Raw genomic sequence first — 26451 nt, forward strand, 5'->3', positions numbered from 1 at the left:
TTGTGTTATTTTGACACATTTTTAACACTCTTCATAATTATATTTTTGGGATTTGTGATAGAATTTACTTCATTTTTTGAAAGTACACAGTGTTTTTAGATCTTTTACTTATGGTTGAAGAATTCTCAACAATTTTTTTTGCTATTCTTGTTCAACTTTGATAACGACAAAACTGTTTTTTTGAGCATTTTCGAAGAATTGAGCCTGAAATTGGGTTTGAATTTGTGGGATTACCTATTAAAAAAGTTTGCGGGGAATTCAAATATTCCAATGAAAATATTTTTTTGATCATTTTGGAAGACTATCTTACCTGACAAGGGAAGCCCCCCACATGATAATCTCCGATTTGAATGAAACTTGGACTGTTGGAAAGAGGACCTCAAAAAACACCATCCCCCAATTTTCAGCTGCTCAAGTTGATTTTTTGATTCTTGGTGAGTGTTTGAAGTTTTGTGTGTTCAACGTTCAACTCAAAAAATGGGAAAAAATTACAAATAGGTATCTCTCCCACGTATCAACTTCCCGAGCTCAAATTTTGGCCATGGGCAGTCATCCGGATACCTGATCGACTCATACCACCCTGGGCCGGATCCGGCCTTCCGGTCAGAAAACATGGTTTTTTACTTTTTTTTCTTCTTTTCGGTGAAATCGAAAAATGACCGCTTCTTCCCACCACATGAACTTGAGCAGCTGAAATTTTGGCCAAAGGGTCTGTGCTTGATACCTAATTGAGTGGAACTACCGTCCGCCGGATCTGGAATTCTCATCAGAAATCATATTTTTGGCCCAACCAGTTTTTTATACACGTTATTGAAAAAATTGAAAAACCAATCAAACCAGCTCACTTAATGCATTTCCAGTGCTCAAATTTTGGCCAAACAGTCTGTACTAGATACCTAATTGACCCATACCATCATTGGCCGGATCCGGCCTTCCGGTCAGAAAACATGATTTTTTACTTTTTTTCATATTTTTGGAGAATTTTGAAAAATGGCATTTCCTCCCCACCACATCAACTTGAGCAGCTGTAATTTTGGCCAAAGAGTCTATGCTTGATACCTAATCGGCTAATACTATCGTCGGCCAGATCTGAAATTATCATCAGAAATGGAATTTTCTGTCCATTAAATCAGTTATTGTAATGCACTTTAGGAGCTCAAATCTTGGTTGGAAGGTCTGTGCTAGATACCAAATCAATCGATACGATCATTGGCCGGATCCGACCGTCCGTTCAGAAAACAAAAATTTTTATTGTTTTTTCTCATGTTATGTGAAAAAATTTGTTTTCTGATGATAATTCCACATCCTGCTGACAGTAGTATTAGTCAATTAGGTATCAAGCATAGATCCTTTGGCCAAAATTTCAGCTGCTCAAGTTGATGTGGTGGGGAGAAAATTCCATTTTTCAAATTCTCCAAAAATATGGGGAAAAATCCTGTTTTTTGACTGGAAGACCGGATCCGGCCAATGATGGTATGGGTAGATTAGGTATCTAGTACAGACTATTTGACCAAAATTTTTGAGCACTGGAAATGCATTAAGTGAGCTCGTTTGACTGGTTTATCAATTTTTTCAATAACATGTATAAAAAACAAGTCGGGCCAACAAGGTTCTATAGTTTTGTTGCCTTTAACCAAGTTGAAAAGTGTCATTTTTTTGAAAAAGTTGTCAAAAAGCGTTGATTTTTGCCATTTTTGGCTAAAATAATCAAAAAGTATCCATTTCAGTCAAAATTGTCAAAAAGTGATCATCTTGGTAAAATTCTCAAAAAGGGTCAATTTTAGCCAAAATTGTCAAACATTCCTGTTTTTGTCAAGGTTGGCCAAAAAAAACCTGTTTTTGCCAAAATTGTCAAAAGATTCTCGTTTTTTGACTTGGTAAAATTCTCAAAAAGGGTCAATTTTTGCCAAAATTGTCAAACATTCCTGTTCTTGTCAAGGTTGGCTAAAAAACCTATTTTTGCCAAAATTGTCAGAAGATTCTCGTTTTTTTGACAAAATTGTCAGAGAGTGTCAATTTTTGGCTAATTGATGAAAATTTGAAATGTTCTTCCGTCAAAATTCTCAGGAAGTAGTTTTTTTGATAAAGTAGTCAAATGGTGGTAATTCGTAATTTTTGTCAAAATTGCTAAGAGACTTGTATTTGTTTGCCAAAACATCCAAAAATCAATAATTTTTGTCTTTCCAACCTAAAAATTCCTCTTTTTATAATATTAACAAGCCCTGTTTTTCTACAAAATTGCTTGAAAGCTTATTTTGTAAAATTTCATTTCCCCCTCCCCCCATCCCATATTTCATTTCTATAAATTTTTATGACCAATTTTTGATATTTTTGAAATTTATTTCGGAGGCACTGGGTGCCACCACGAAAAATGTCAGAACATTAAATTTTAAAAAATTGAAAAAAATCATTAGGAAAATCAAACAAATCCTCCATTTATTAAAAATACTTCGTGAATGCATCCATCCAATATTATGGCACATTAGAACTGGCATTGAATAAAAATGAAAATTAATTCTCTGGCCGAGCGCGTTGGTTACACTTTTCCACGACAACGTCGTGGAGAAAAAGTGGTGACGCGCTTGGCCCGGCTTCGCAAGAGAAATTATTTCTTCGTGACTATCCAAAGTCGGAATTATTTTTGAAAATTTTAGAAATGAAACGAAAAATTCGATTTGGCAACGCTTCATACGTATGAATAAATAACAACGTGTACGAGTGTGAGTGCAACAAATGGCAACAGTTAATGAAAAAATGCGCACGCACAATTTTCAATAATTCGTTTAAAATAAAATTCATAAATTCTCAATAATTATTCAATTTTTCGTTCGCGAACAAATCAGTTATTTGTCTACTGATAAAATTAAAAAGTAAAATTTTTAACTCTTGATTTGGCAGCCAAATATTTTTCAATAAAAATTTCCCATTACCTATTTTCTCGGATTTTTAGAAGCTAAACTACACCCTTAAGTGCTATACATATCAGTTCTCGGACTCGGTAAATCTTTGATCATGAAAACATCGTTTTTGTTCAACTGTGGGTGGTATATAGAATCGTCCTCTTGGTATGCAGTACATTCATGTGGGTGTGAATGAATTATCGTATGGTTTCTGCGAGATACAAAAATTCAATAAAAACCATTGAAAATAAGGATCACATTCTAAGTTGAGAACCTATACCTATTGATACGGTATAATATTACATTCAATCTCTAATTCTATGTCATGGGTATACTGTATACATACTCGTATACGCGTCCACTGTAGGTACACGTACAGTACACTTATGGACACGTTAGTTTCAAATAATTCTATCATCGCGAATCAATCAAATTAACACCGACCCAAATGATATTACAAGACTAATTCAAAAGTGAAATGTTAATATTACGTTTTACAATACTCTATACGAGGTTGTGAAAGTTGTCAAAATCGACAAAAAAAAATACGATGTGTGATGTGTTACCTACATTCTTGTACGCCGGTAGGTAATTACAATTCAGTCATACTGTGAGTACCTTTTGGTATAGATTACTGAATCATATCGATAAACGTAGGTAATTGGGTTCGTACCTACACTTGAAAAAATTGTTGGTTTTTCTCGATTTTTTGTAATGACCCTAGTGACTAAAAAATTGGCACCACTGCATTCTAGAATATTCTCCCAATTTTAGAAATGATATCTCTCAATATTTTGACTCAATTATACTGTGAAATATTTCAGTAAAAAAATTTTTAAATGCAAATTTAGCCAAAAGCAGCTATTTGCCAATTTTTAAGCGTTCGGTAGGTCTGTATATATAGAACCCTAAAAGTGGTCTTGGATTTTAATGGCAATGGTCGGGAATGGTCTAGATCCACGCTGAATTTCATACTAAGTTGAACCATGGCTTCTTTTGAGGAAGAAGTGGACAAGTATTGTCGGGAATGTACCATTTTGACATCGTCGACATATTTGGAAACACCTGGGCGATTGGGAATGACTTGATTGATCATGTGAACGAATTCTCCGCTAGAGATTTTGAGTCCATAGAGGACACCGTGCATGGCGTCTTTGGAAACTTTGGTATCAAGGTAGAGATCGCCATCTTGGGAGTACATTATATCGTGTTTTGGAGCTAAGCAATTCTTTCCAAAACAGGTTGGGGAGAAGTTGGAGAGAAAAAATCCACGATTTTTTCAAAAATTTCGTCTCTTTGAGACCTCATATTTCCTCTTCAGGGGCACCTCCAAAGCTAAAATTTTTTCTGAGTCAACTTCAACTCAAAATGAAAGTCTCCGCGGAATTTGGTCTGAATCCTCTGGCATTTTTTTTTTCGCGAACTACCCTAATAAGTAGGATAGGTAGGGTAGTACGAAAATAGGATAATTGTCCATGTACATCTAGAGGTACCTACCTACTTACTCCTATCCTACTCCCCAAAGAAATATGTAAATCGAATCCGCGCGATTCTCAGTTGTACTCGATGGCAGTAGATATATGAGAAGAGTTGAAAATGTAACAAACAAAGAGAGTAAAAAAAAAACGCTTCCATCCGAAGTTGAATATTTGCAGAGGGAGCTGACGATGACCGTGCGAATAAACGCTAACTTCAAAATAATACTCGTAAATGAGCATGAACTGGTTTTCATCTGGTGCGGTGTATATATACTCATTTTATCGTAGCATCTTGAAAAAATGCGTTATATAGCGGACCGCTAGAAAACGCACCAACATCAAGGTTAATAAAAATGTGAGCAAGATAATTGTAGCACTACATTATACAATCATACACACAGAGCGCGAAACCAGTTCTATCGTAATATCTTACGATCAATATTTTAGTTAATTGAGTTACTTAAATTCTAATAAAAAATGCTAAGCTCGCGTTATTTTCTCGCGACTGATGACCGACGACCGGTAACGTCTAACGTCGTGTATTTTCATTGGTTCGCATTCGCAATCGCAAATAGAGAAAATACGGTGTTCGCCGTTCATGCATCATTAATAGATCTAGCTAGGTAATTAAAGTTCATCGCGTTTTACATTTTCTACGGGTATATTAACGTGCTGGTTGCGTTTTGATAATGGAGAATTATTGTAAAAACGTGACATAACCATCGCTTTCCGGATTCCTCATCGCTTGTATACGTATTTTCGGCGGTTTTTTTTCTCTTCTATCTATCGGTTTCGAATTGAATTTCATCGTGTTGTTACTACTTGTACATGTAGGTATCTATCTACCGAACTACTTTCTCGAAGTGAAAAAAATGGCCGAGGTGAGAAAAATAATTCCCCGAAGCACGAATTCGATATTAATTCTAGATACCCACAAATCAGCACCTGTGATCTATACCTAAACCTATACAGTATACAACCTATTCTTTGGGAATTGTACTACGACTTCTCGAAGGTGTGAGTTGTATGTAGGTACGAGTAATTTGTACATATTTCCATAACAAAAGAGGAAAAATATGTCGTCTGTGTCGGTGCAGCAAGTACTACAAAAGACAACATAGTTCGACTTGAGACGTTGTAAACCTCTTACCCTGCTGCCCTTTCGGTACGCGATACCGTTTCCAATAATATTGTTTCATGGGTCTTTGGACGATGTGCGGTTATTTTCCATTACTTCTGATGGTGTTTTATGAGCTGATGTTATCGCATTAGATCATACTCACTGGATTAAAAAACATATTTAATCGAAAGTAGAGAGATTTTGCATTTTTGAACCTAGAAAACTGAAATTTTGTACACCTATATCCCATGTTTGACCTACCGAAGTTACCCATAAACAATTTCAGCTCCGGAGTTGCTCCTGGAGAGGAAATTTGGGCCCTCAAAAAAAGGTGAGTTTTCGAAAAAATTGTGGTTTTTTCGCTTCTGTCGTTACAGCCTGTTTCGAGAATTGACCTAATCTCAAGTGAAGGTACCTAGACCTACGAGTGTTAGAGATTCTACGTCGATTTATGTCATTGACGTCAAAATCTAAGACCACTTTTGAGGTTCTACTGAGCGGTTGAAAATTATTTTTGGATAAATTCGTATTTTGAGCATTTTTTCTCCTAAAATATTTCGCATTAATTGAGCCAAAATATTGAAAGATATATGATTCCTGAAACTGGGGAAATATCTTGAAATGCAGTGGTGCCCATTTTTTAAAATTATAATATTTGACAAGTTCAAAATACGTAGGTACCCCCCCCAAAAAAAAGTCAAAAACTTATAAAACTTCTGTGTTATTTTTGGAAGGTGACTGCGAATGATTGTTTTGTAATTTCAAATACATTTTCTTGTGACGATTTAGAATACATTTTTTTGGTAATGATCCAAATTGAAATTTTGAATAAAATTTTGAGTGAATTTCACTCTTGATTCAATAATTATAAATTTTTTTGTGGTGGTATATTGAAACGTTGACTGGTTAAATTAAATTTGGAATTTCAATTTAAGGGGGAAAATGGGTAAAAATGAGGAATTTTTGCAAATTTTTAATAACTTATTTTCATGTTTTTGAAACTAAAAAAATTTCTGCTTTAATTGGTTAAAATAACGTTTTGTTCGAGGAGGAAAATAAGTAAAGATTTTGAAAACTGGTTGAAATTTCATTTTAAAACTTTGAAACTTGAAGGAGAAAATATCGAGATGTACCTAGGTAAGTTTCTCATCTATTCTCAATCTCAATTAAAGAATTTGATAAATTACTAAATTTGAAAAAAAATCTAATTCCAAATAGAAATTAGGTACAACCAAATAAAATCAAAAATTCAAATTGACATATAAGTAATTATATTTTCCAACAAGTCCAGGAGTAGATGGGGATCGTTGATATTTTTTCACAAGATCTCGCATTGGCATTCCGATTTGTTCGCGTACGAGTCACTTATAGGAATCAATTCGTTCGCGAGTGATTCCCCAAAAATTATTCAAGTCGTTCGTGACTGATTCCCCAAAAATTGACTAAATGAACCGATTCTTTCGCGAACGAATCACTTGAAGGAATCAATTCGTTTGCAAGTGATTTACCAAAAAATGTTCAATTCGTTCGCGAATGATTCACCAAAAATTATTAAATTCGTTCGTAAATGATTCTCCAAAAATTTACTAAATGAACCAATTTGTTCGCGAACGAGTCACTCGAAAAAATCAATTCGTTCGCGAGTGATTTACCAAAAAAATTTCAATTCGTTCGCGAATGATTCTCCAAAAATTGATTGATCGAACCGATTCGTTCGCGAACGAGTCACTTGAAGGAATCAATTCGTTCGCGAATGATTCACCAAAAATTATTCAATTCGTTCGTGAATGATTCTCCAAAAATTAACTGAATGAACCGATTCGTTCGCGAACGAGTCACTTGAAGGAATCAATTTGTTCGCGAGTGATTCGCCAAAAATTATTCAATTCGTTCGTGAATGATTCTCCAAAAATTGACTGAATGAACCGATTCGTTCGCAAGTGATTTACCAAAAAATGTTCAATTTGTTCGCGAATGATTCACCAAAAATTGATTGATCGAACCGATTCGTTCGCGAACGAGTCACTTGAAGGAATCAATTCGTTCGCAAGGGATTCACCAAAAATTATTCAATTCGTTCGTGAATGATTCTCCAAAAATTGACTAAATGAACCTATTCGTTCGCGAACGAGTCACTTGAAGGAATCAATTCGTTCGCGAGGGATTCACCAAAAATTATTCAATTCGTTCGTAAATGATTCTCCAAAAATTGACTAAATGAACCTATTCGTTCGCGAACGACTCACTTGAAGGAATCAATTCATTCGCGAGTGATTCACCAAAAAAATATTCTATTCGTTCGCGAATGATTCTCCAAAAATTGAATAAAAGAACCGATTCGTTCGCGAACGAGTCATTTAAAGGAATCAATTCGTTCGCGAGTGATTCACCAAAAATTATTCAATTCGTTCGCCAATGATTCACCAAAAATTATTCAATTCGTTCGTAAATGATTCTCCAAAAATTGACTAAATGAACCTATTCATTCGCGAACGAGTCACTTGAAGGAATCAATTCGTTCGCGAGTGATTCACCAAAAAAAATATTCAATTCGTTCGCGAATGATTCTCCAAAAATTGAATAAAAGAACCGATTCGTTCGCGAACGAGTCATTTAAAGGAATCAATTCGTTCGCGAATGATTCACCAAAAATTATTCAATTCGTTCGCGAGTGATTCACCAAAAACTATTCAATTCGTTCGCGAATGATTCACGAACAAATAATCAATTCGTTCGTGAATGACTCACTTAAAATTACATAATTATAAGCGCATTTTTTTCAACTCTTTCATTTTTCACACGAGAACAGCACCTTATTTTTTAAAATAATTTTTTGTCCATCATCGACATTTTTGAAGTTGAATCAAGGCTAATATGTATCTTGTTGTCAAAGTACGAGTAGGTATAACAATCTTGAAAAAAAAATTGAAGCCCACGTGAAGTGAATGTGAAAGCTTTTGAAAACTGATAAGTACGTCAAAGTGGTGAAAGGAAATTGGTCAGGACTTATGAAGTGGGTGGTTTCGGAGTTTTTGAAATAAGATAGTAAAAATAAAAAGATGAAACAAATGGTATAAAATGTTTTGCAATTTTTCAGGATAAAAAGGGATGAACCGTTAATCTTTTTTTACAAGATCTCGCATTTCGGCATCAGGAAAGATAAATGCTACCTATTAATAAAGGAAATAAAAGGAAATCCATAGCATTAGGACATTAAGAAAAAATTGAGATTTTCAGCTGCTGTGAAGTTGATTAGGTAGGTACTACGTAGGTAGGTGAAAAGTACCTACTACCTACATCGCCTTCTGGAACAATTTGGAATTGATAGAGAAAAGTCAAATTTTGCTGGAGGATCCAAATCGGGCCGAAAATGATGAAAATTGATCCCCGAGGTCTCTACTATAATGAGTGGCCGAAATTTTGAGCAATTTCTTAGAGTTTTCAGCTGTCCTTCGGCAGCAATTTGAGATTTCTGGAGAAATCCTAACTTTTTGGGAGTCTCCAAATCCGCTAAAAAATGGTGGAAATTGATGGGGGGGGGGGTCTACATCAATATACTTATAAACAGAGTTTAAAATTTCTATCTCTTTGTGTTTGCTATTTTTGTAGAAAATTAATAGGAATGCCAATAGGCTACTTCCGCCATTTTTGAAAATTCGCCAAAAATCTAAAAATCAACTTCCTCAGCTGAAAACTTGGTCCTGAAGTCCGGATGGCATGCTCTTTCAGCGAGCCAAATTTCAGCTCGATAGAAGTTGACGAGTTATAAAGGTTCCTTCGTGAGCAACGCTATCTGATTCTGAATCCAACTACCTATTTTAGCATTTTGCATGCAGCTATCCATACAGCAAATTAATCATAGAGTTACCCAACCAAGTCACAAAGACCTATACAAAGTCTATGGTTGATTAAGTGGTTGTAGGTTGTTAAGTAACACCTCAATCAGACGTCTTGACTTTTATAGTTTTTGCAAGTGTGTAACACTATTTTCTCGTTGATTTTATTTCAATAATGAATTAAGCCCATAAGCATGTAGATTGTAGGTGAGTAGATAGGCACTTATAATTAACAATAAGTTACCTACGACTAGGAATAATATAGTGGAGGTGTATTGAAGAAGGCCCTATTATACATGTACAGAGAGACATGATTACTTGCATATCTCAAACATTATGTATTTTTCGTGTATGTAGGTATAGGTATCAGTAGGTACGTAATACTATTGTACTTGGTTCGGTGTACTTCGTCGTCTTCTAAAATGAATATTTCAACAAAATTTACTCAAACTACATCTTTTCCTTCAAAATACTATACAACTCACTTGACTACTTGACTACCTAAGTGCCTACAATACGTAGGTACACGTTTGTGAATTTTCTAGCAAGTACTTATAGTAGGTAGGTAAAATTAGGTCAAACGAAAAGTTGATTATGAGCATAATTTCATTCATTAAGCGATGAATCTGTGGGTAATGTTTACCTACTGTCTATGGGAATTGTCTCACGTTATTAAGTAAAAGATAATGGATCGAAATATTTTAATTCGCAGGAAACAGTATTGCCTGTATAGTGAACTTAGGTATATACAAACAACTTATAACAAGTAGGTATGAATACATAGAGGTAAAAAGGTGGAAATTTCGCATTTACTTAAACAGTCGTAGGTAGTAAATACGTTATTAATAAATTTCCACTTTATATTTGAAAAGTGAAGCTCTCAGCAGCTTACCTTCGACCGTTATCTATGAAAAGAAATTTGTCAATTACTGCAGACCATCTATTAGTGTTCTTTTCATAATTTCTCGTGATTCGAGAGTTTTTAAGACTTGGCTGTTGGCTACTGTTATATTTTCTGCATCGTTGTAATATGTGGGGAAAAAGCATTGAAATCAGTTTTGTGAAATTATTATAAGAATATGAATGAGTAGCTTCAATAGTCTTTGAAGAAATTTAATTAAATAACGTTTTGTTTTAATTTTCACAGGAATTATCGAGACCTCCAATTTATAACCCTGAAGACTACGCTTTATCATTGAAAAAATGGACCAGTAAACCGATAGTAAATACGAACGAGCAAAATGAGACACCTCAGCCTTGTTCTGCTGAAAGGGAGATGAGCTTGAGACAATTTTCTAGCATTTCGGATCTATTGAATAAACTCAAAACTGATCTTCGCCTCGCCTATATTAGGTAGGTACCTAATTTTTTTTAAAAGATTTTTCTGAAGCATTTTAAAAAATGTTTTCAGTGACTTTGAATAGAAAAAGGAAATGCATAGGTACCTAAGTATAATTTTTAATTTATTTACATTCAGTAACTTGGAATACCTACATATGTATAAGTCGAAGTACCTACCTACCTATTCTACAACTGCAGTGTATTTCGTGTTACAGTTTCGTGCAAGAATTTGTAGCTGACCCGATAGATGGAATTACATTACTTCTAGAGCTCCTTCGCACCATACAAGCCAACGATAGCAATCAACACACGAAGGCAACATCAGCTCTGCATCGTCGGTCTTTACTTGATGAAAATTCTTGTTTACAGTGTCTCCGGTATTCTCTGAGATGTCCTGAAACGACTAGGAGATTAGCTATGGCCCCCACTGGTCTTTTTTCACTCACTGTATGCATAATGAGCAGCGTCAGTAAATCTAGGATAATTGCTCTTGAGGTAAACTCATTCTACATATCTATACATACGAGTATCTTCTCTTCGCAGCTATTTTACTCGTACCTATTTATACGATTATTATTGAATGATTCAAGTTTTTTAAACAACTCGTTACTTTTGCACAGTTATTGACAAAAATATGCTGTTATTCAATTGCTGGTCATAACGCGGTATCCGAGGCGATGTCGACTATGCGGTTAAGATTCGGAGAACCCGTTAGGTTTCGGTTTTTGGTCAGCATGCTTAATGGAGCCGCCGCCGATTTGTTACTATCGGGATTAAGATTTATTAATACGTTTTTGGAAACTTCGCCCAAAAAGCAAATACATTTTTATATTCAAGCTGAACTCGAGCAAGCTGGATTTAGCATAAAGACTTTGAAAGATGTAAGTATGATGTTGCAATATAGAATTTGATATTATAGATTCTATTGGAGGGGAGACTTGAAATTTCTGTGGCAAAATTAAATTTAAAAAAAAAAGTTTTTATTCGCAAGGCAACATCACGAGTGTGGAGTAATCGATTTGACCCGATTTTTTTTTTCCAAAGGTGAGAGGACCCCTAGGATAGTCTAAAACAAATTTTATAGCTGCCCAATCTCGAAACAATGGGCCCCACTAGGGTCCGAAAGTCTCAAAATTTTGATTTTTGGAAAATTCTGCCAATATAAAATATGATATAAATGTGCCTAAGATAAATCATTAAAATAGTATTTCTCGGAATAAGTAAGTACGTGAGTATATCGGACGTCAAAAAGTAATAGAGTCCATAAGGTATTTTTTTGGGATAAAAATTGTCAAAAAATTGCCCAAAAATGGTCGAAAAAATGCGATTGGGTCTACAACTTTGAAAATCATTATATTTTCTAGAGACAATTGTGTAGTAATGTTTCAGAAAATTCCAAAAACTGTAGCAGCCTAATCCCATTTTTCAAACATTTTTTGGTAAACATAGTGTATATATATTTTTTAATCTAGAAAATTTTGGGTCTAGAAATTCTTGGATGCGGACTCAAAATCGCACCCAGACCACAAATTTTTTCGATTTTTGGAATTGGTAAAATTTTCAAAAAAATTGACATAATTTCGCTCTAAAATATTTCCCCAGTTTTGAGAATGATAGGTTTATGGGTATATTTTATTATTTTGGTAGGTATAATTAACGCAAAATATTTGCCAAAAAAATTTTCAATACACGAATTTATCCAAAAATTTGCAATTTGAAAATTTTTAACCAGTTAGTAGAACCTTAAAAGTGGTTTGGATTTTACGCAGAACCTCAAATAATTTCATTCGGGACCAAACTATTTTTCCAAACTGAAAAAACCACAATTTTCTATCGAAAATTTCGTCTCCTTTGAGGGCTCATAATAATTAAGTATCTTACAAGTATCTGGGGGCACTTTTGGAGTTGACATTTTTTCTGAGTAACATTCAACTCAAAATGAAAGCTTCTGCTGAATCTTGTCAGAAATCCGCTGATAATTTTTTTCGCAATTAACTCTACTAAGCAGGTTTTTGAAGCCATTTTTACAAAATAATTAAATTGTGATCAATCATAGATTGATTTTTATTTGGCAGCTGTCCAATTAATCGATCCATCAAACCATGAAAATTGTTTCAATTGCGATTTTCGATAACTTATTTACGGACCGATCATATTGTTTGAAATGAAAAATCAATTTTAGCCATAAAAATAGGCTCTCTGGTCAAAAATTGATCATGATTGAAAATCGACATGTGATGGATCAATGTTCGTAAATTAATTTCAACCTCAAAAATAAACTACCAGATCTAAAAATTGATCATGATCGAGAATCGGTTCATGAACGATTTTCGATTCGATTCCACAATATGGTCGATTATGTTTGAACTAAAAGATAAATTTCAGCTCGAAAATTTGATTTTCCGATTAAGAAAATGATCAAAAATAAAATTCGATCAATCGAACCCCAAAAAATCGATTCCCTCTGATTTTTGATTGCATCCTACGAATAACTATATGATCGATCATCATGGTCGATTTGTTTTGTATTGTTTAATTTCATTTTCGATTCCGATCACGAAGAGTTAAATTTATCTTTTAAAGGAAGATCTGCAAAGAGTGTAATGGAGATGGAGATGATTTTTATTTTTGTTAATGGGGAATCGAAAAAGGTATCGTGTGGAGGTGATTCTTCAGAGAAGAGGGAGGACTATACGTGAATTATTGCTAAAATTACTCGTATGTCACTTCAAAAATGACTCTTTGAAATGTATTTTGTCAAAGTTTTTTGTTTATTTGGAATTTACGAACATTGATTTTTTTTTTTACTTGAGAACGTGGGAATGAATTGATAAAATTACCTTTCGACATTTTGTATAACCTTTTTAAAACTCAGAAAAAATCCTGCAGGGTTCCAAGAAACTTGACTAACGACCAGAGCAGGCGATTCTCAAAATTGTAGCTGCCCAATTACAATTTTCGAGCATTTTTTTTTGTTGAAATTTTGGGCTTAAAAAATGTATTTTTGGATTCACAGATTTGAAATCATCCCCACCCCCCCCCCCCCCAACCAATCGACGAGTGACTACAAAAGACAATTCCTGTACACACGTACTCACGTAGTTCCCCAATATCATTTTTTGACCATTTTTGGATAATTATTTGAAAATTTTGGCCCCAAAAATTATTTTTTGGATGTGCAGACTCGAAATCTCGCTCAAACATTAGTAAACTCAACTTGTGGCCAAAAAATAACAAGTCTGAGAGTAGTACATAGCTTTCCAATCTCATATTTAGACCATTTTTGAGTACATAATTTTTTGGAAATTTTGGAACCAAAAAATACCTTTTCAGATCAGCTGATTTTAAATCACCCCCAAACCCCATGAAACTCGACAAGAGACAAGAAAATACAATTTCGAGAGTTGCAGCTCCCTAATCGCATTTTACGACCATTTTTGGGCAATTTTTATGAAAATTTGGGGCCAAAAAATACCCTTTCAGATGAGCTGACTCGATAATTGCGCCAAAATCCAGTAAACAAGGCTTGTGACTTGAAAAGACGATGTACAGAGTTGTTACCTAGATGCCCAATCACATGTTTCGACCATTTTTGGACATTTTTTGAAAAATTTGGATACAAAAAATACTATTCAAGATGTACAGACTTGAAATCGCACTCAAACTTCAGTGAATTCGACTTCTGACTAGAATAGATGGTTTCAAGAGTTGTAGCTGAACCCAATATAATTTTGCAACCATTTTTGGATAAATAATTTTTTGAAAATTATGGGCTTACAAAACTACCTTTTTAAATGCGCAGATGCGGAATCAACCCCAAACATCAGGAAACTTGAGGAGTAACTAGAAAATATGAATCCCAAAGTAGTAGCTCCCTAATAGCATTTTTTGACCATTTTGGCAATTTAAAAAAAAAATTGGGCCCAAAAAATACCCTTTTGAATGTGTTTGAATGAAATCACCCCCCCCCCCATTTCAAGAAATTCGATGAGTATCTGGAAAATACGATTCTCAGAATTGTAGTTGCCCAAATGCATTTTTAGATCTATTTTGGGATTTTTTTTTGGTTGAAAATTTCGATCCCAAAAAATGTCTTTTTGAATGCTTAGACTTAAACTCGCACTCAAACCCCATTCTGTGATTCGAAAATATGAATCCCAAAATTCTAGCTGCTCAAACACATTTTTCAATCGTTTTTGGACAATTTTTCGAAAATTTATGGTCCAAGAAATTGTATTGGAATCACTGGTTTACTGTTTTAAGCACATTTTTCATAATTATTTTATTTGGACGGAATTGCCCAAAAATGGAAGTTTAAAGGCCTTTGGACCCTTGTGAGATCCAAAGTTTTGCGATTATTCAGCTATGAAGGTTGTGATAGATTCATACCCTATAAGGGTCTTCTTATTATTTTTTTAAAAGTCAGGTCAAAGTAAGGTTACTGCACATTTGTGAGGTTCCCTCGCCAGTTCAATAATTGAAAATAAGTAGTAGATAATTGATTTACGCGAAATTATATGTGTTTTACCTATACAGATGATGCCTTCCAAAAATTCCGAAAATGAAGCAATAACCGAGGAATTGAATCGATGGTCAAGGTTGTACATTGATGTCGAAGTCTTAAAAAATAATCACAATAATAAATGTAAAGAAATATCAGCGTTGAAAGAAAAAATTTCAGAACTGGAAGCACAAATAAGGGTAAGTTTGTGTAAGTAATCGTATAAGTAAGTAGGTAGATGGATACCTACCTCTATTTACCCACCAAAATTTATCTAAAATGAGAACTTATCACATCTATGCTTATATTTAAGTCACTAACAATTTTTTTTCGTTAAACTTGAATTTATGCTGTTTTTTTAATTATAAATTTTTTTTGATTTTTTTGCAGGTTCTGCAAAGTGAAAAACAATCTTTTTTATCCGAAAACCGCTTTAAAGAACGATCCTCCAAACTAAACATCTCAACTTCCGACTCGTGTTCGAACTCGATTGAAAAATCATTCACATTCAAAACTCATATCAATTACCCGAAACAAGGAGGTGAAAATTCAACACCAGCCGAAGACGAAGGTATCAGTTCGTCAGATCAAGATGATTCGGAGGAGAATAACCTCCATCATCAGAATAATTTGAACACATACGTATACGGAGCACAGAACAATTCACCACCCATGAAGTACAAATATAATTGCGATACAACTTCAGTCGACCCTACAATAGACGAGGTGATGAAAGGTTTCCAGAATCTCATCAACGAAGTAAAAAACCACCATAATAATCAGGAAAACTTGAAACAAAAAAGATCTCAAGTTAAAAATTCAAGTTTCGAGTCGGTTTCAAGAGCCATTATCATTCAAGAAGAAAGCGACATAATTCCCTCCAAAATCCTACCCGAACCACCAAAGAAATCACGAAGCTTGCATTTTTTACACGATAATATCGAATTGAATCCTTTTTTCGAGGATGAAAGTGCAGATAATTCACGCTGTAGTTGTTCTTCTCAAGAGTGTTGTTCATCGGCTGCATCTGATCACGAATATTCAAAAATTGATTACTCTTACGAAAACGATACCTATCTAAACAAAAGTTGCGGGAGTCCGCAAGTTAATGGACGAAAAAATACAAAACTCAATGGTCTCAAAAGAAGCGAAACCTTTCATTACTTACAAAATGAAGGTAAACGTAAAACGGCGAATGTTTCGAATCACAGGATGAACATTCCACCGAAATTCGAGAATAAAAAAAATATAAACCAGAAGAATAATAATTATATTATACAAAACTCGAATAATTTTGAAAAAGAATTAAAGAATAAAAATTTAGGTGTAAAACAAAATACCAAAGTTTCCCGTTCGGTTAGCACGAAACCGTTGATGAATCAGGTGAAAGCTCCCAATTCGCCATCTTTTCCACCGAGTACTAAAATTAATCCTATTTCTTATTTTTTAAATAAATCCAACGGATTTCCCACCAACGTTTCTGATTTTACTTTGAAAAGACATAATAACGCTGGTCTTTATTCCGGACAAAATCACGTTCAAAATTCATCGAGTAATAATTATAACAACAATCAGGTAACCACGATCACTTCTAGTTATCCTAAAAGATGTGCTGGTAGTCCGAAGGAAATCAATTATAATGGATACAGCGGTAAAATTATGGATTTCCCTTCAGGGTTGTATTAATCTATGTCTTTTTTCCAGTATTTCGAATAAATAGATAAAATTCCAATTTTTGTTTTGAAAAAAAAATAAAATAGCATATGATGCATGAAGTGTTTTGATATTTTACTTATTATTTTGTTTAAAATTAAAACAAAATTGAATGGATTTTAATTTTTTAACAAAATGCAAATTATTCATTTTTATGCAGGTATCAACTAAATGATGAGAAAGTACCTACTTATCCTATGTATTGCTTGGTTACAATGTTATTTAATTTTTTGCAATCTTAATGTGTATTATAGTTTCATTGTTTTAATACTATTTATTTATTTTATCTTTTTATTTGTGTATTTTGTTTGTTCGTTTTAAAAATGATTCATTCATTTCAAAAGCGACTCCTCATTCTGAATAAAATCATTCTCATGTACATTTATCATGTAAATATAGAAGTTGGATCTTTTTTTATTGGCATTTTTATTGAAATTGCTGAAAAAATTGTATCAGGAACTCGTGATTTAAGATGTATGGGTCATTCGAAGTGAAAAAGAAAAAAATTATTGAAATATTTAAAATTTTTGCAGAATTATACCTAACTCATTTTGATAGGTCACATGACACCGTTTTCAAAATTCATGAGTTTAAAATCTACAAAAATGGCTAATTGTTTTTTTACTGCTTATATTTTAATAGAGCTTGCAATAAATTGTAGATTATAAATCTAAAAAAAAAAAAAAAAAAAAAAAATATCACAACAGAACCACTTTACGAATATTGATTTACTCACAAGCTAACGTCGTTTTGGAGAATTTTATCAAATTCTCGATAAAAATTTTATATTTAGGTAATTAAAAAGGGGCTCGAAATGTTGACACAGTTCAATTTTGATGTTGATTTTCGGAATAAATGCTGAGGTGCCTACTAAGCTTATTTTATAAATAATTTTGGGGGCTTAGGTGTTGACAATTATAAAATTTCAAGTTGTCATCTTATCAAAAGCTAGTGTTTTTCTATATTTTAATGAAAAATTGATCTATGTACTTTGTTATTTTTATGCTGCGAAAAGTTGGTTTTCATGGCTTTGGCATTTTCAGTTTACAGGAAATTATAATATTTTTAAAAGTATGAAGAGTGTCCGTGCGAGGTGAGGGCAAAAGATCTCGAAAATTCACAATTACCTATTCTTGATTTTTTTTCAGGACAGAACTTAATACGTATTTTCAAAAACAACCATTTTGTGAAAATTAGAAATTACTGTTTCCGAGTTTTCGGCAAAAAACATGACATTTTTTAATATTTCAGCAGAAGTTGGGACATTCTGCCTTAGAAGTTATGCCATGCAATACAATAAACACTATTGAAATATTGCAAGTATCGTTATTAATGAAGGCATAAGTAATGAAATGAAGATTCAAAAAATCATCACCATAAATTGTCAGTGTAGAACCTTAAAAGTAATCTTGGATTTTGACTTCTGCGGCCTAGGTCAACGCTGAATCTCAAGTATGTATCATTAGGTATTTGGGACCGGGCCATTTTTATCTGAAAAGGCCACGTAGGGGCTAAAGCAAAAAAAACCACAATTTGTCGAAAATGTCCTCTCTTTGAGAACCTTCCAAAGACACCCCCAAGCTAAAACATTTTCTGAGCGATTCTTTACTCAAAAAAAGGCGGTACCTGCTCGATCATTCGAAAACACCAATTTCAATAAATTCATTTTTGAATGGATTTGGTGGTTGTTTTGAAAAATTTTGTTTTTCAAATTTTTTCAATAATTTACACATTGGTTAAATACTGAAACACCCGCTCTTTTAATTGTTCAATTGAAAACACATCTCATCTTGTTATCGATAATGACCTCGTGGAAATTTTGAAAGTCAACCCTATTCCACAGTTTAAGGTTTCTGCAACTGAACTAATGACAGAGGAAATGTATGTATAATCTGTGCGCTCTATGTACCTAATCAAATAATTCAGCATGCACGTTACATTTTGTAGTATCACGACTGCGTTATAGCAGATGTTGAAATAAGTAATCATCCAACAAACGCATTGGTTTTCCTTTTTGTAAAAAAATGACTGTAATATGTGGTAGAAAAACAATTTTTTAAATGAAATAAAACAGAACTGGACTGAAATCATTCTCGTAGTAAAAATCATAGCCCACTTACGTTAGACAGGGTGATTATTCGTAGCTTATCTTACTGAAACCAGAATTTGATTTCATTATACCTACCTACGTGTTTTAAGATGGCAGTGAAAGTTATTGGCTCATCTATGATATTATCTTTCCTTTTTCTATGCATAATGAGTTACAAGAATATAACTGAAGATGAATTCGCTAATTTCAAAGGGTAAGATAACTGCTTGTTCATGAAATTTTCTCAAGTACCTACCTTGGTAGGTACCTATTTGAAAAAAAAAAATTCGGAAAAACGCATAGTGCTGGTTAAAAATCCACAGTTTTTTTGCAAGTAGTGCTTGTTTTTTTTAAATTGGAAACTCAGCGAAAAAATTTACAAAAAGTATGACTAGATTATTGACCTTCGTAAATTTTTTTCAGGGTAGACGTTGCAGCGACTTGCGGATGTGCTCAATCTATGCAAAACATGTGCTATCAGATCGAGAAAGCGGTAGGCGTCTCACACAGGAGCGTGTAAAGACCGACGGGAGGGTGTCTAGTTTTCACCGATAAATTACTGTTTTGATGGGGAGTGAAACATTTTCCACGGCTATTTATCACCAATAAATCATCTTTCCGCTTATCACGCTCCTGTTTGTAAACATTGTTAGAGAGGTATATTTTTCTTACGTACGAGAGATTATGTTCATCCTTTTTGAGTTCTTTTTTCCGAAAAATGACTGAGAAAACTACTCTTACGTGTTTTCATTGCAGTGCATCGTTTACCAGAAAAGATAATTTGGTTCGTCATATCAAAAACTTTCATCTTAATCCAAAAATAAATAAGAAAAATGGTAATCTTGATCTAATTGAGTACTGCATTCCAACTTCCTATCTATCATTCTGTTTGAAATTTTCATGTTTAAAAATCATTTTCCTGAATTTGTTTTAGTCAAAGTTAAAGTAAGACGAATTGTATGTCCTCTGTGTAATGTGATTATACCTGGTAAATTCTCCAATTTTCACCACCATCTAACACTAATACACAATGTTAATCTTGAGCAACAATGTGTTACTTTCAACTCTTTCAGTGGTAAGTAATAGGTACATTAATTAAGATTCTCGCATATTGTTAATTCAATTGACTAAATTATCACTGAGCTGTCATTTTTCTTTCATTTTTTCTTAGAATTCCAAACATGGAAGTTGGAAGAGGAAAACAAAACGATGTCTAAATTCGTGAAACGTAGGAGAGAATATACTCGGAAGAATGGTAGTACTGTCGGATATTACGTCTGTCACCGCAGTTTTCATTTCAAATGCACGAAAAAAAGAAAAACATCTCGAAGGAAAAATCGTGGATCAAATAAAATCGGATATGCATGTTCAGCTAACATGAAAGTGACGAAAACAAATCAACAAATCACAGTAAACTATTGCAATTCACATGTTGGTCATTGCTGTGAAGTTGGTAGGCTAACGTTGAATGCTGAAGAAAAAGCTGAATTAGCAGGTACCAATCTTTCTCTTACAATCAAGTTAATTAATGTTAATTGAATCAAAAATTTGTTTACATTGTATTGTTATTTTGTGGATAGGTAAAATGAAACAAGGTGTTCCGTTGTCCAGAGTTTTGGATGATATCCGAGAAGAGGAGCCTACCACCATTAAAAGAATACATCTCACCGACAGAAATGACCTCCATAACATAAAAAAAACTTATGGAATTAATTGCCCTTTGAGGTACGATAATAACGATCCTACAAGTGTAGCTGTCTTCATAGAGAAAATGAAAATGAATGAAAAAGGCAACCCAATAATTTTTTTCAAAGATCAACAAACGGAGCTGGAATCGTTTGAGAAAAAAGATTTTATTCTGATAATGATGTCCGAGTTCCAAAAGGAAATGTTTGTAAAATATGGCCATCGTTGCGTCTGTATTGATGGTACTCATGGATTAAACGAATATAAATTCATTTTGTACACCATCGTAGTCTTGGATGAATTTGACAACGGAATCCCAGTGGCATTCTGCTTTAGTAATCGCGGCACGCTTCAATTGTATACGCTTTTCTTTGAAAAAGTCAAAGAATCCTTGGGAAAAACGATTACTACGAAGATATTCATGTCCGATGGCGAAGTCACCTTTTACACAGCTTGGGCTGCAGTTATGGGTTCAGCTGAGCGGCAATTGTTGTGCTTGTGGCATCTGTATAAAACGTGGAACCAACATTTTCCGAAGATTGATGACTTGAACAAAAGAAAACTAGTGAAAAAAACGTTGTATGCAGTAGCAGCTGAACCTAATGTTGAAAATTTTTGCCAAGAGTATAAAAACTTTTTGAAGCAGTTGGAAGAAGACGAAGATACTGTTAAATTTTATAAGTACTTGAATGATTATTATACTAAAAACACTGAATCATGGGCTGCCTGTTACCGATCTCATGCTGTAATTCAAACGAACATGCATTTGGAAAGTTTTCATAAAACGATCAAGTATCATTACTTGAATGGTAAACGATGCTCGCGATTGGATAATACTATTTATCAGCTGTTCCGCTACCTTCGAGATAAGAAATATGACCATCTTATAAAGTTAGCCAAAGAAAAACCCACGAAGAAATCCAAAGCCATCCGAGAAAGTCATGCTAAATCTGCTGATTATATCAATTCAGTAGAAATAATTGACAATGGAAAATATCAAGTCAAGGACTACGAGGTCACGTTACAACAACCTGAACCATGCTGTTTTCATGTATGCAAAGAATGCAAAATCTGCATTTGTATGTACGTGTGTTCATGCAGAGATAGTCAGATCAATAGAAATATGTGTAAGCACATTCATGCTTGTGTGCAAAAAGACGAAGAGATCAATCAAGAATTGGCCGATGATGAAAATTGTAACTCTTTATCCGTAGTACCTACCAACAGCGATATACCTACCAACAGTGTAACAGAAAACAGCAACCAGAACCTATTGTTGGAAAGTTACCACTTCGGAGACGAAATATTACCAACTGTTCAAAGAGAATCTTTAGATGATGCAAAAGTTGATTTAATTGCTCGCTGTAATGTAATTTCTGGTTATTTATCCAACCGAAGTGTAAAGAAAGAAAGTATTGACATCGTCAGGAAACTACTAGATCGAGCGACAGCAGTTTTAATGGAAGAGGAAAATTCAGAGAAAGAGAAGCGTTCGAATCCTGTCAACACGAACAGTAAAATAGAAAAGCAGACGTATTATTTTAAAAAAGAAAAGAAGAAAAAACGTATACGCCCCTGTTTATCAGGAGATTCTGAAAACATCATCTTGGAGCCACTTCGAAGAGAGGATGGTGACACAGCAGAAGCTTTAAATATTATCGACTTCGAAGACAGTTCACATTGTTATGATGTTAAAAAAAAGGTAATCATAATCAGTATAAAAATGTTGTTTTATTGACGATTCAGAGTTTTTAAAGTTGTGCATTTGAATAATTCGATAAATTGTTTCAGAAAAAAAAACAAGATGCGCCGATAGCAGATTTACTAGCCAAACCGGAAAAGACTTCACTAGACATCCCGGACATCCGAATTGAAAACCTGATCAACGGCGTCATCGGCGATGAATCTTCACTAGACATCCGAATTGAAAACCTGATCAATGGTGATGAATCCCGAATTGACGTACCCGACTTTGCAGCATCAGTGGAGGTACACTCTACTAATGCAACCTTGCCGGCTTCGAATAAAGTGAACATTGCTATGTAGAAAAAAAAAGGTAACAGTATAACAATGTTTTATTGTCTTATTGACGATTCAAAATTTTCAAAGTTGTGAATTTGAATAAATAATTCGATCATTAGTTTCAGAAATAACAGCGAGATGTAACGTTGGTAACCGAGAAATATAGTAATGGAGCTATAGTTCTTGTTTTCGTGGTTGATGGGAACTGGGAAGTCCAATTTCAATGCTCGTTTTGAATACTTGGATGATTTTTAAAAAATATGCACGTATAATAAGCATATTTATTCGTATCTGTTCTACAGTTCTGTTTTTTTATTTTTTTATAATTCGATTCGTATTATTAAATTAGATAATATGTTCAGAGTTCGCAAGTTCGCAAAAATTATTATTTGTAGTACTCCTCCGCAAAAAAAGAAGCTACATAAGAGATAAATAGCCGTGGAAAATGTTTCACTCCCCATCAAAACAGTAATTTATCGGTGAAAACTAGACACCCTCCCGTCGGTCTTTACACGCTCCTGTCTCACACGGAAATAAACCCTTTGAAAACGGGCTTCCAAAATGCGTTGAGAGAAATGTTCAGTTACAAAAAACAGGTGGCCAGGAACTGGTTTATAAAAATACTAAAATGCTCGTTTGTGCTTGGGAAGATAGTTGTACTGATGATCACTACGGTAAGGGTCAAGGTCCAAATCATGTGATGAATTACAATTGTGATCCTAGCAGTTGTGTACCTTACAATGATATAAAGGTCCAATAATTTTAGTTTATTATTACTTTATTACATTCAACTTGTACTTACCTATAATTAAATCTTAATTCATAATTAAAATATGTAGGTACCTATTATTTGTAAGCCTACTAATAATAAAACCACGTGATTACCATATGACTGACAGACACTGTTTAAAACCAGTGGTAGTGACAGACACTGTTCCAAAAGCAGTGGTAGTGACAGACACTGTTTAAAAGCAGTGGTAGTGACAGATACTGTTTAAAACCAGTGGTAGTGACAGACACTGTTTGAAACCAGTGGTAGTGACAGACACTGTTCAAAAGCAGTGGTAGTGACAGACACTGTTTAAAAGCAGTGGTAGTGACAGACACTGTTTAAAACCAGTGGTAGTGACAGACACTGTTCAAAACCAGTGTTTGTGACAGACACTGTTTAAATACAGTGGTAGTGACAGACACTGTTCAAAATCAGTGTTTGTGACATACACTGTTTAAATACGGTCGTAGTGACAGACAGTGTTTGAAAGCAGTGGTAGTGACAGACACTGTTTGAAACCAGTGGTAGTGACAGACACTGTTTGAAACCAGTGGTAGTGACAGACACTGTTCAAAAGCAGTGGTAGTAACAGACACTGTTTAAAAGCAGTGGTAGTAACAGACACCCCGTACGGAAAAATACTATGGCTAACTATAGTATTTTTCCGTACGGGACTGTTTGAAACCAGTGACAGTGACAGACACTGTTTGAAACCAGTGGTAGTGACAGACATGGTTCAAAAGCAGTGGTAGTGACAGGCACTGTTTAAATACAGTGGTAGTGACAGACACTGTTCAAAACAAGTGGTAGTCACAGACACTGTTTAAAACCAGTGGCAGTGACAAGCACTGTTCAAAAGCAGTGGTAGTGACAGACACTGTTCAAAAGCAGTGTTTGTGACAGACACATTGTTTAAATACAGTGGTAGTGACAGACACTGTTTAAAAGCAGTGGTAGTGACAGACACTGTTTAAAACCAGTGGTAGTGACAGACACTGTTTGAAACCAGTGGTAGTGACAGACACTGTTTGAAACCAGTGGTAGTGACAGACACTGTTCAAAAGCAGTGGTAGTAACAGACACTGTTTAAAAGCAGTGGTAGTAACAGACACTGTTTGAAACCAGTGGTAGTGACAGACACTGTTCAAAACCAGTGTTTGTGACAGACATTTTTTAAATACAGTGGTAGTGACAGACATTGTTCAAAAGCAGTGGTAGTGACAGACACTGTTCAAAACCAGTGTTTGTGACAGACATTTTTTAAATACAGTGGTAGTGACAGACATTGTTCAAAAGCAGTGGTAGTGACAGACACTGTTTAAAAGCAGTATTAGTGACAGACACTGTTTAAAACCAGTGGTAGTGACAGACACTGTTTGAAACCAGTGGTAGTAACAGACACTGTTTGAAACCAGTGGTAGTGACAGACACTGTTTAAATACAGTGGTAGTGACAGACACTGTTCAAAATCAGTGTTTGTGACAGACACGGTTTAAATACAGTGGTAGTGACAGACACTGTTTAAAACCAGTGGTAGTGACAGACACTGTTCAAAACAAGTTGTAGTCACAGACACTGTTTAAAACCAGTGGCAGTGACAGACACTGTTTGAAACCAGTGGTAGTGACAGACATGGTTCAAAAGCAGTGGTAGTGACAGACACTGTTTAAATACAGTGGTAGTGACAGACACTGTTCAAAACAAGTGGTAGTCACAGACACTGTTTAAAACCAGTGGCAGTGACAAGCACTGTTTAAAAGCAGTGGTAGTGACAGACACTGTTCAAAACAAGTGGTAGTCACAGACACTGTTTAAAACCAGTGGTAGTGACAGACACTGTTTGAAACCAGTGGTAGTGACAGACACTGTTCAAAAGCAGTGGTAGTGACAGACACTGTTTAAAAGCAGTGGTAGTGACAGACACTGTTTAAAACCAGTGGTAGTGACAGACCCTGTTTGAAACTAGTGGTAGTGACAGACACTGTTTGAAACCAGTGGTAGTGACAGACACTGTTCAAAAGCAGTGGTAGTGACAGACACTGTTTAAAAGCAGTAGTAGTGACAGACACTGTTTAAAACCAGTGGTAGTGACAGACACTGTTCAAAACAAGTGGTAGTCACAGACACTGTTTAAAACCAGTGGCAGTGACAAGCACTGTTTAAAAGCAGTGGTAGTGACAGACACTGTTCAAAAGCAGTGGTAGTGACAGACACTGTTTAAAAGCAGTGGTAGTGACAGACACTGTTTAAAACCAGTGGTAGTGACAGACACTGTTTGAAACTAGTGGTAGTGACAGACACTGTTTGAAACCAGTGGTAGTAACAGACACTGTTTGAAACCAGTGGTAGTGACAGACACTGTTTAAAAGCAGTGGTAGTTTCAGACACTGTTTAAAAACAGTGGTAGTGACAGACACTGTTTGAAACCAGTGGTAGTAACAGACACTGTTTGAAACCAGTGGTAGTGACAGACACTGTTCAAAACCAGTGTTTGTGACAGACACTGTTTAAATACAGTGGTAGTGACAGACACTGTTCAAAATCAGTGTTTGTGACAGACACTGTTTAAATACAGTGGTAGTGACAGACACTGTTCAAAAGCAGTGGTAGTGACAGACACTGTTTAAAAGCAGTGGTAGTGACAGACACTGTTTAAAACCAGTGGTAGTGACAGACCCTGTTTGAAACTAGTGGTAGTGACAGACACCGTTTGAAACCAGTGGTAGTGACAGACACTGTTCAAAAGCAGTGGTAGTGACAGACACTGTTTAAAAGCAGTGGCAGTGACAAGCACTGTTTAAAAGCAGTGGTAGTGACAGACACTGTTCAAAAGCAGTGGTAGTGACAGACACTGTTTAAAAGCAGTGGTAGTGACAGACACTGTTTAAAACCAGTGGTAGTGACAGACACTGTTTGAAACTAGTGGTAGTAACAGACACTGTTTGAAACCAGTGGTAGTGACAGACACTGTTTAAAAGCAGTGGTAGTTTCAG

At 34.8% G+C, this 26451-nt stretch overlaps 2 protein-coding genes across 2 annotated transcripts in view; both read left to right on the forward strand.

Annotated features, from left to right (window-relative positions):
* mwh (multiple wing hairs) overlaps window positions 1-17304 on the forward strand; it is a 34092-nt gene extending 16788 nt beyond the window's left edge. Inside the window, exons 2-6 of the mRNA XM_065346592.1 lie at window positions 10482-10687; window positions 10891-11170; window positions 11296-11556; window positions 15212-15376; window positions 15567-17304. Of these exons, the coding sequence (XP_065202664.1) occupies window positions 10482-10687; window positions 10891-11170; window positions 11296-11556; window positions 15212-15376; window positions 15567-16862 (2208 nt within the window). The 3' untranslated portion in view covers window positions 16863-17304. The remainder of the gene's footprint in view (window positions 1-10481; window positions 10688-10890; window positions 11171-11295; window positions 11557-15211; window positions 15377-15566) is intronic.
* Window positions 17305-19553: 2249 nt separating this feature from the next.
* Window positions 19554-23352, forward strand: LOC135833011 (uncharacterized). Its single transcript, XM_065346606.1, has 4 exons — window positions 19554-20473; window positions 20559-22366; window positions 22456-22720; window positions 22806-23352. The coding sequence occupies exons 1-3, from the start codon at window positions 20188-20190 to the stop codon at window positions 22708-22710; spliced, it is 2349 nt and encodes a 782-aa protein (XP_065202678.1). The 5' UTR covers window positions 19554-20187; the 3' UTR covers window positions 22711-22720; window positions 22806-23352.
* The last annotated feature ends 3099 nt before the right edge of the window (window positions 23353-26451 follow it).

The sequence above is a fragment of the Planococcus citri genome, chromosome 1 (assembly GCF_950023065.1).
Source record: "Planococcus citri chromosome 1, ihPlaCitr1.1, whole genome shotgun sequence".
Classification (NCBI taxonomy): domain Eukaryota; kingdom Metazoa; phylum Arthropoda; class Insecta; order Hemiptera; family Pseudococcidae; genus Planococcus; species Planococcus citri.